This window comes from Oncorhynchus masou, unplaced genomic scaffold (genome assembly GCF_036934945.1).
Source record: "Oncorhynchus masou masou isolate Uvic2021 unplaced genomic scaffold, UVic_Omas_1.1 unplaced_scaffold_2029, whole genome shotgun sequence".
NCBI classification, from domain to species: domain Eukaryota; kingdom Metazoa; phylum Chordata; class Actinopteri; order Salmoniformes; family Salmonidae; genus Oncorhynchus; species Oncorhynchus masou.
In genome coordinates this window covers 63,930-74,178 of record NW_027008518.1, presented here as the reverse complement: position 1 = coordinate 74,178, position 10,249 = coordinate 63,930, and the positions used below count along the sequence as shown (strand labels likewise).

At 44.3% G+C, this 10,249-nt stretch overlaps 1 protein-coding gene across 1 annotated transcript; it reads left to right on the top strand.

Moving 5' to 3' along the window:
- Window positions 1-5,571: 5,571 nt before the first annotated feature.
- On the top strand, window positions 5,572-9,937 carry LOC135532796 (actin, non-muscle 6.2). The gene is made up of 6 exons (XM_064960233.1): window positions 5,572-5,649; window positions 6,128-6,254; window positions 7,777-8,016; window positions 8,268-8,706; window positions 9,204-9,385; window positions 9,593-9,937. The coding sequence occupies exons 2-6, from the start codon at window positions 6,129-6,131 to the stop codon at window positions 9,734-9,736; spliced, it is 1,131 nt and encodes a 376-aa protein (XP_064816305.1). The 5' UTR covers window positions 5,572-5,649; window position 6,128; the 3' UTR covers window positions 9,737-9,937.
- The last annotated feature ends 312 nt before the right edge of the window (window positions 9,938-10,249 follow it).

Genomic DNA, 10,249 nt, shown 5'->3' with positions numbered 1-10,249 from the left:
TGGCAGTTCTATCTTGACGGAAGATGTTATAGTTGGGTATGGAAATCTCTGAATTTTTGGTGGCCTTCCTGAGCCAGGATTCAGACACGGCAAGGACATCAGGGTTAGCAGAGTGTGCTAAAGCAGTGAGTAAAACAAACTTAGGGAGAAGGCTTCTGATGTTGACATGCATGAAACCAAGGCTTTTTCGATCACAGAAGTCAACAAATGAGGGTGCCTGGGGACATGCAGGGCCTGGGTTTACCTCCACATCACCCGCGGAACAGAGAAGGAGTAGTATGAGGGTGCGGCTAAAGGCTATCAAAACTGGTCGCCTAGAGCGTTGGGGACAGAGAATAAGAGGAGCAGGTATCTGGGCATGGTAGAATATATTCAGGGCATAATGCGCAGACAGGGGTATGGTGGGGTGCGGGTATGGCGGAGGTAAGCCCAGGCACTGGGTGATGATGAGAGAGGTTTTATCTCTGGACATGCTGGTTGTAATGGGTGAGGTCACCGCATATGTGGGAGGTGGGACAAAGGAGGTATCAGGGGTATGAGGAGTGGGACAAGGGGCTCCATTGTGAACTAAAACAATGATAACTAACCTGAGCAACAGTATACAAGGCATATTGACAATTGAGAGAGACATACAGCGAGGCATACAGTAATCACAGGTGTTGAACTGGGAAAGCTAGCTAAAACAGTGGGTGAAACAACAGCTAATCAGCTAGCATAACAACAGCAGGTGAAATGGCATTGACTAGGCAACGAGGCCGACTGATAAAACAAACAAGCAGAATGGAGTACCGTGATTAATGGACAGTCCAGTGTGCATCAGCTATGTAGCCAAGTGATCAGAGTCCATGGGGCAGGGGGGCTGGACTGGCGAGTGTTATCCAGGTTAAAAAAACTAACAATGACTAAATAGCTTGTAGCTAGTTAGCTGGTTAGCTTCTGGAGGTTCTTGAGTGTGTTCTAAAAATTAAAAATAATAGCGATTCCGTATCACATTGGTTGAGGCAGGTTTCCGGAAGGTATAAAAAAATGTAAAAATCGGGAAGAGATAGAAAGTACATATGGGCCACTGCGTGTTTGGGACGCGGCAATGCAGACGGTTAGCAGGCCTGTGCTAACAAGCTAACAGATTAGCAGGCCTGTGCTAGCAGATTAGCAGGCCGGGGTAAACAAGGTAGTAGTTAGCGGACCTGGGCTAAACAAGCTAGCAGTTAGCATGCCGAATTAGCAAGCAAGGAGATAGCGAGGGCTAGAGAGTTCGCCTTGGAGGGCGTCGCGATGGGGTGAGTCTGTTTATTCCTCTTCATGCAGTGACATCGATAGACCGGTCGTGGGTCCGGGTATTGTAGCCCAGGAGTATGCTATGAGCACAGGAGCTCTGGCCGGGCTAGCTTCAAGCTACGTGGGTGGAAACGCTGGCCAGGAGTAAACAACCAGGGTTGCGGTTTAGCTTGATAGCTAGTTGTGAAGATCCAGCTGAAAGATGTTCCGTTTGCGGTGGGAATCCGGGGTTAAAAAAAAAAAAAATAGGTCCGTTATGCTCTGGTTAGCGTCGCGTTGTTCGAACTGGCGAGAGCTTTCCGAGCTAAGGGTTAGCTGATGACCGGTTAGCTGAAGACCGCTAGCATAGCAGGTGGTTAGCTGGCTAGCTTCAGTTGAGGGGTTCCGGTTCCGAAGTAAATATAAATACTTTAGGAAAAGTAGCTACATTGGGTGAGGCGGGTTGCAGGAGAGTATTTGGAAGCGAGCAAAAATGTTTTTAAAGATATGCGAAGAAAAATATCTAAAACGAAAAAGAGACGATATTTACAGAGAGACGATACGACAGGACGACTTACTGCTACGCCATCTTGGAACAATTACCATAATGAGACACAAGTTTCAATTATATTTATCATAATATATGTTTGTAAACGTACCATTAAAAAGTAACCCCTGAATGTCTCATAATGATTAGTGACCCCTGAATGTCTCATAATGATTAGTGACTGAATGTGATTAGTGACTCATAATGATTAGTGACCCCTGAATGTCTCATAATGATTAGTGACCCCTGTAGAATGTCTCATAATGATTAGTGACCCCTGTAGGACTGAATGTCTCATAATGATTAGTGACCCCTGTAGGACTGAATGTCTCATAATGATTAGTGACCCCTGTAGGACTGAATGTCTCATAATGAGAGATATTGCAGATATTGAGGTCGAAGGAATTGTCCGTAGAGCTCCGAGACAGGATTGTGTCAAGGCACAGATCTGGAGAAGGGTACCAAAAAATGTCTGCAGCATTGAAGGTCCCCAAGAACACAGTGACCTCTATCATTCTTAAATGGAAGAAGTTAAGAACCACCAAGACTCTTCCTAGAGCTGGCCGCCTGGCCAAACTGACCAATCGGGGGAGAAGGGCCTTGGTCAGGGAGGTGACCATGAACTCAATGGTCACTCTGAGAGAGCTCCAGAGTTCCTCTGTGGAGATGGGAGAATCAGGCCATTATGATAGTCGCCAGACAGAAGACACTCCTCAGTAAAAGGTACATGACAGCCCTCTTGGAGTTTGTCAAAAGGCACCTAAAGGACTCTCAGACCATGAGAAAGAACATTCTCTGGTCTGATGAAACCAAGATTGAACTCTTTGGCCTGAATGCCAAACGTCACGTCTGGAGCAAACCTGGCACCATCCGTACAGTGAAGCATGGTGCTTGCAGCATCATGCTGTGGGGATTTTTTTCAGTGGAAGGGACTGGGAGACTAGGCAGGATCGAGGGAAAGATGAATGGAGCTAAATACAGAGAGATCCTTGATGAAAACCTACTCCAGAGCGCTCAGCTCAGGAGGAGGAGACTGTTAGTAGGAGATATGTTAGTAGGAGGAGATATGTTAGTAGGAGATATGTTAGTAGGAGATATGTTAGTAGGAGGAGATATGTTAGTAGGAGGAGATATGTTAGTAGGAGATATGTTAGTAGGAAATATGTTAGTAGGAGATATGTTAGTAGGAGGAGATATGTTAGTAGGAGATATGTTAGTAGGAGATATGTTAGTAGGAGGAGATATGTTAGAAGGAGGAGATATGTTAGTAGGAGGAGATATGTTAGTAGGAGATATGTTAGTAGGAGATATGCATCTTTAAAATTACTTATTTAAAGCGCCCAGGACGTCATCCTCGTTAACAGTTTAAAAAATGTCAGAGAGTGAGATAGGGAAGCAACAGCAGAGAAATCCTGTAAGGCAATACAAACCAGACTAGATGCCAAAACCGTGACGGCCGGGATGGAGAAATTGTACAATGATTGCTCTGCAAGTAGGACTACAAAGCGCCATCTCACAAACACCATACGTGGAGCAACAGATTGTTGGATGTCTATGAACAAGCTGTAATACATCACTGTAGAAACCCATCACATTGATGAGCTCTTGGGAAATGAAGTCCCATGTAGGGACTGACCACAGAACATGGAGGAGAGGCACACAGCAGAAAACCTAAAACAGCATTAACTACCATTGTTGCTGAGTGGGTGGGGGACAGTGGTAAGATGAGCACTGTCTGGTAGGGTTTCCACTAGAAAGCACAGCCACAAAGTCAAAATTGTTTAATTGTCTGTAAAAAATGATAGAAATGGGCGGGGTTTATGACTTTGTGGCTGTGGTAACTACAGTGACGACCATCTGGTAGGTAGCCAGGTCTGTGGTAGATTGAACTGCATTGCCCCTTAGTGGACATACACAGGAAAATATCTGCATTTTAGAAAAGGAAGTTAAAATGGGTAACATCAATTATTGCATGGATATGACACAGATATATAGATCCATTTTTTCTGAAGACAGACTGACTATAACTGTGAAAGTGTCTCCAGCAAGACCAGTAGAGTACGTACACAGACATTAATCCTCCTACTACTAAACAGCTTCTTCTGTCACAAAAACTTTCCATTTATGTGACAAATAACCCCTTGGATAAAGAGTTTCTGATTCTTCCCCCTAGGTTAAAGGTTATATGTTAATTGTACCAGAATGAATATCTCCTGTTTCTACTACACAGCTCCTGTGGGCTATGTAGACCTATGTTTTATATGTTCTAATTAAGCAATAAGGCCTGAGGAGGTGTGTTATATGGCCAGTATGCTGTACAACGCCTAACAATGCGGAGTGCCTGGACACAGCCCTTAGCCGCGGTATATTGGCCAAACAGTATATCACAAACCTCTGAGATGCCGTACTGCTATTATAACTATACCAACGTAATTGGAGGAGTAAAAATACATGTTTTGTCATACCCGTGGTATACGGTCTGATATACCATGGCTGTCAGCCAATCAGCATTCAGGGCTCGAACCACCCAGTTTATAATTAATATAAGGAAATGGTTTCAGATACCAGTGATCCATCTGTTTGCTCATTAGCAATGAACCATGAAGCATTCTTTCATCAGAATATAGCATGAAATGTGCTTTGAGGACATCACCAGACAGAGGTTGCTCTCCGGTTTTGTGATGAAACAAAGGTGTTGTTGAATTTATTCAGCCACTGTGTCTTCTTACTGTCTCGACCTTAGGCCTATATATCACGGTCGCAAGGCATATGAGCTAACATGTTATAGAGCAATCAACGCAATTATCACAACACATAGGTTTAAATTCCCCAGTGATTTTACCTACACACCACTACTGCCTGTTAGACAATTATAGCCCCACAGACAAGTACAGGCCTCTCACACATTGAGTTTTTTTTACAAGAATTGCCTTCTGCTAGCCTGTATTTCGGGAGCAATTATACCTGATTTTTACCCAAAGGCAGCCCAATTCTGATATTTTGCCCAATTATTGGTATTTTGACCAATCAGATCAGAATTAGGCTGCCTGTGTATACTAGGTGCTTTGAGGTTGCATTGTAGAGTACTGAATAACTAAACACAGGTCACGTTTTTGACATGGTCTAATATGTATTTGATTAATGTCTACAGACTATGAAGGGCAGCATAGCCCACCTATGCCTGTCTCTCGTCAAACTTTCAATGCAACACTCTGGTCCAGGGTGCGCAGATCTGATGCAGATCTGATGCATGACACGCTGCTGATCTTTCAAAATAATAGTTTGGGAAATGTTTATTTAACAAAACAAAACAGTCAAGTCATGTTCATAAATTACGAAGGGATCGAGCACATAGAGGTATTACATTAGATCGCGCCATATGCGCTACTTTTGTCTCACTACACTATGATCGCCCCAGACCTCTTTTCCCCAGACCTCTTCTTTGTTGTCTTTTCCACAATGTGGATTGACTTGATATTGGGTTAGCCTGCTAACACATTCAACGACGTTGCTTACATTTCCAAATTATACTGAATTTAAATTACCCAAAACCTTTCGGCTAACCCAACATGTACCTGTTACCTTCCAATCTCTTTAATATCGTCTACCATGTGAATGACAACCTTCGGTCACTTCCACCGTAAAACACCTCCCAATCCAATCCGGTGTCTTTTTTTGAAAACAATGCCCATATTTGGTGTGAGCAGGTGAACGCGAAGGCGGAGGATGAGGCACGGTTGGGGAGAAAAGGAGGTATATAGTCTCCTGCTGAAATGTGGATGCTACACTTCATTGAAGACATAATCATTCCCGGATTCTTGAAGAGAAAGCATCCTAACTGACAGGTAATCAAACGCCACTATCCCGCCGTTTGAGAAAGCCAATCTGAAATGTCGAGTTGTATCGCTAAATGTGTTCTAGCTATGGTTAAAGTCACTTATTTTGAAATACAGCTTTGCTTGGATTTGTCTGAATACGTGTTTGAGCTGTTGGGATCGGAGCCATATATTGAGAAAAAATAAATTACTGTTTGGAATTCTTTGCTTTGTTCTAAATTATTATTTGGTTCAATTCCACTGTTTTTACAAGATCTGCTAGTAGACTAGTGCTCTTTTAGTCACTGGTTAAACATTAACTAATTGTTACGAATTACAGCTGACTATGGTCCTATGTCTACACTTACTAATGAGGACTTCTAATTTGTCTCATTTATACTGTAGTAATTGGTGGTCTGTCCTGATGATATACCCTGACCCAGAAAATGGTATGGCTTTGTTGTTGCTTTTTAGGCCTTGATTCATTAATCCTCCTTTGTTTTAACAGAATGGCTGAAGATGATATTGCTGCACTGGTGGTTGACAATGGTTCAGGCATGTGCAAGGCTGGTTTTGCAGGGGATGATGCTCCCCGTGCTGTCTTCCCCTCCATTGTTGGAAGACCCAGACATCAGGTTGGAACCATACTGGGCTCTTGGATATCGGATTCACTTAATATAGGCTATACTTTTATACACAAACTATATGTGGACACTCCTTCAAATGAGTGGATTTGGCTGTTTCATCCACATGTTGTCAGTAGAAGGGCCTTACTGAAAAGCTTTGCCTTTCAACGTGGCACTGTCCTAGAATGCCACCTTTCCAACTCAGTTTGTCAAATTCCTGCCCTGCTAGAGCTGCCCTGGTCAACTGTAAGCACTGTTATTGAAGTGGAAACATCTAGGAGCAACAATAGCTCAGCTGTGAAGTGGTAGGCCACACAAGCTCACAGAATGGGATTGCTGACGCATGTAAAAATTGTCTGACCTTGGTTGCAACATTCTCTACCGAGTTTCAAACTGCCCCTGGAAGCAGCGTCAGCACAAGAACTGTTCGTCGGGAGCTTAATGAAGTTATTTTCCGTGGCCAAGCAGCTGCACCCAAGCCTAAGATCACTATGCGCATCGCCAAGCGTTTGCTGGAGTGGTGTAAAACACTGCCATTGGACTCTGGAGCAGTGGAAACATGCTCTCTTGAGTGCTGACTCAAGCTTCACCATCTTGCAGTCCGACTGATGAATCTGGGTTTGGCAGATGCCAGGAGAACGCTACCTGTCGACTGTGTAGTGTCAACTAAAGTTTGGTGGAGGAATAATGGTCTGGGGCTGTTTTTCATGTTTCAGGCTAGGTCACTTAATTCCATTAATGGGAAATCTTAACACTACAGCATACAATGCCATTCTGTGCTCTTGTCTTTGTGGCAACAGTTTGGGTGAAGACCATTTCCTGTTTCAGCATGACAATACTCCTGTGCACAAAGTGGGGTCCATACAGAAATGGGCTGTGGATCGTATGGAAGAACTTGACTGGCCTGCTCAGAGCCCGGACCTCAACCCCATCGAACACTTTTGTGATGAAGTGGAACACCGACTGCGAGTCAGGCCTATTTGCTCAACATCAGTGCCTGACTTCACTAATGATCTTGTGGCTGAATGGAAGCAATTCCCCACAGCATTGTTCAAACATCTAGTGGAAAGCCTTCTCAGATGAGTGGAGGCTATTATAGCAGCAAAGGAGGGGACCAACTCTATATTAATACCCCTGATTTTGGAATTTAGATGTTTGAGCATGTGTGTACTTACAGTAATGTTCTCTCTCTATATTTGACTTTGGGATAGTGTTTGAAGAGGCTATATAGAACTCTTCCTTCTGGGGGTGCTCTTGAGCCAAGAGGTCCACTAAATGGACAAATATTGGCCAGAAATGGCCTCATTAAAAAGAAAGGGACACTCCTCCCCAAACCCACTAACAACAGCATGATGTATTGGTAGCCTAAAACTAAAGATTGTGATTTCATGAGTTAAGAAATTGATTGTAGCTGTTTATGTGAAACATACAGGCAACTCAAGCCAACATTTGATGAAAACAACTTCTGTAGTGTAACCTCAGTTTATGCGTAGTGCAGGGACAAAGTGTAACGTAATGTCTCTTTCCCCAGGGTGTGATGGTGGGCATGGGACAGAAGGACAGCTACGTGGGAGATGAGGCCCAGAGCAAGAGGGGCATCCTGACTCTGAAGTACCCCATCGAGCACGGCATTGTTACCAACTGGGACGACATGGAGAAGATCTGGCATCACACCTTCTACAATGAGCTGCGTGTGGCTCCTGAAGAGCATCCCGTCCTGCTCACAGAGGCCCCACTCAACCCCAAAGCCAACAGGGAGAAGATGACCCAGGTAAGTGGGGGCATTAGTGTTTCCTACAAATAAACACTGTGGCAGTAGTAAATAAACCCAGCCATTTTATTTACAGTGAGTCCTCATCCACTAGCAGAATGTAGAGCAGTAGACATCAGGGTTACTCTGTTCACCTTGCCTGAGGGTAGCGGTGGGCCTCACATTCTTAGCAGTATTTGTAGGTGTCTAAAACACCCTTTTTATAAAGAGTCTCTCACAGTCCTAATTCCCACCTTCTATTCTTCTACCAGATCATGTTTGAGACCTTCAACAGCCCAGCCATGTATGTAGGTATCCAGGCCGTGCTTTCTTTGTACGCATCTGGTCGCACCACAGGAATCGTGATGGATTCCGGGGATGGCGTTAGCCACACGGTGCCCATCTACGAGGGCTACGCTCTTCCCCACGCCATCCTGCGCCTGGACCTGGCCGGACGCGACCTCACGGACTACCTGATGAAGATCCTGACTGAGCGTGGCTACAGCTTCACCACCACGGCCGAGAGGGAGATTGTGCGCGACATCAAGGAGAAGCTGGCCTACGTGGCGCTGGACTTTGAGCAGGAGATGAAGACCTCTGCCTCCAGTTCCTCTCTGGAGAAGAGCTACGAGCTGCCTGATGGACAGGTCATCACTATCGGCAACGAGCGCTTCCGGTGCCCTGAGACCATGTTCCAGCCATCCTTCATTGGTGAGATGTTTTTCTGTGTCTTCAAAGAAGACCTTCAGCTAAAAATGTCTTTGTTAAAAGGTATTTTTCTCTGGTTGGCGACTATATAGTAATTCTAGTCCTGAAATTGTCACTTCTATCCACTACTAAAATGGAGGCTCTGAAATGTTTCCTCTTGGTAGAGGTCACACAAGATGCACCCTCAGTTATGTATTGATATGACTATTCATAAGCACTAAACACCCAACGTTCTGTCTTTTTTAAATGTATTTTTTATAAATCAGCGGACAAAGGTTTAATTTGGCCACTGGAGTCACTCTTTAATACATGTACAGATGTTCTTGTCTAGACAATGTTACTCAGCTTAGTGACAGTCATTCACCACTATACAATCCTCTGGAGCTCTGAGGTTCTTGCCAGTTGCGTGTTCACTGACCTCATTAAAAGAGCCATACTTGTAGGCCTATTAATTTCTGTTCCTGGGGCTGCCATTGACATGTACATGCTTGCTTTTGTAGGAATGGAAAGCACTGGAGTGCACGAGACCACCTACAACTCTATCATGAAGTGTGATGTGGACATCAGGAAAGACCTGTATGCCAACACTGTTCTTTCAGGTGGAACCACTATGTTCCCTGGCATCGCTGATAGAATGCAGAAGGAGATCAGTGGCTTGGCACCTCCTACTATGAAGATTAAGGTGGGCATTCACGTGTTATTCTGTGACTTTTAGCCCATGGGCATTCAGTGTGGCATCTCTCGACTAGCCCATTTTATTTTTTCTCATGTGATCTTTTTGGCTTCCCAAATACTTTCATCAGAAATTAAGTGGTTTTAGTGCAGAATACATTCATAAGTTAGATCGCCCTGTTTAACTAATGAATAAGTTCATATCTCTTGTCGCCAGATCATCGCCCCTCCAGAGCGTAAATACTCTGTGTGGATTGGCGGTTCCATCCTGGCCTCTCTCTCCACCTTCCAACAGATGTGGATTTCCAAGCAGGAATACGAGGAATCTGGCCCGTCTATCGTCCACCGCAAATGTTTCTAAAGCCTTGACTCTTAACCTCGGTGTTACTCCTTTCAGGGAGTCTGTTATTTCGGATGGCTCTCCTGTCCCGAAGCCAACACCTTGCCCCTGTCCCCTAAGCATTTGTGTGGCTCTAAAATGATCAGATGAGTAGAAGTGACTTCCACCTATCCTAACTGGTAGAGAAAGCCATATTGTTTCAGTTCTACATGGTGTCCGGGGGGGGTGGTGACAGGGTGGTTTCTGGGTAGGCTCAGTGTTCGGGTTGTGACATTCTGCCTTGTGTTGTATTTGTTACTATTAGTCTTGTATGTAACATCTGCTACTGGGACATTGAATAAACGTTCACTGTAATGTGATACTCTGTCGTCTATTTGCAACATTAAGTCTTATGCTGCATTTGTCACTTTTTAATTTACTGATCATTTCAGGGAATGATGTGATTTGTAAACACAAATGTATTTGTCATTGGCTGGAACCCACTGCAGGTTAAATCAAATGGGTGACAAATGGTTTTCTCATTGTTAAATTCTC

Coding starts and splice junctions, on each gene's coding strand:
- LOC135532796 (XM_064960233.1), top strand. CDS start 6,129: ATGGCTGAAGATGATATTGCTGCACTGGTGGTTGACAATGGTTCAGGC. Junction 6,255..7,776: donor TTGGAAGACCCAGACATCAG/GTTGGAACCATA, acceptor CTCTTTCCCCAG/GGTGTGATGGTGGGCATGGG. Junction 8,017..8,267: donor ACAGGGAGAAGATGACCCAG/GTAAGTGGGGGC, acceptor TTCTTCTACCAG/ATCATGTTTGAGACCTTCAA.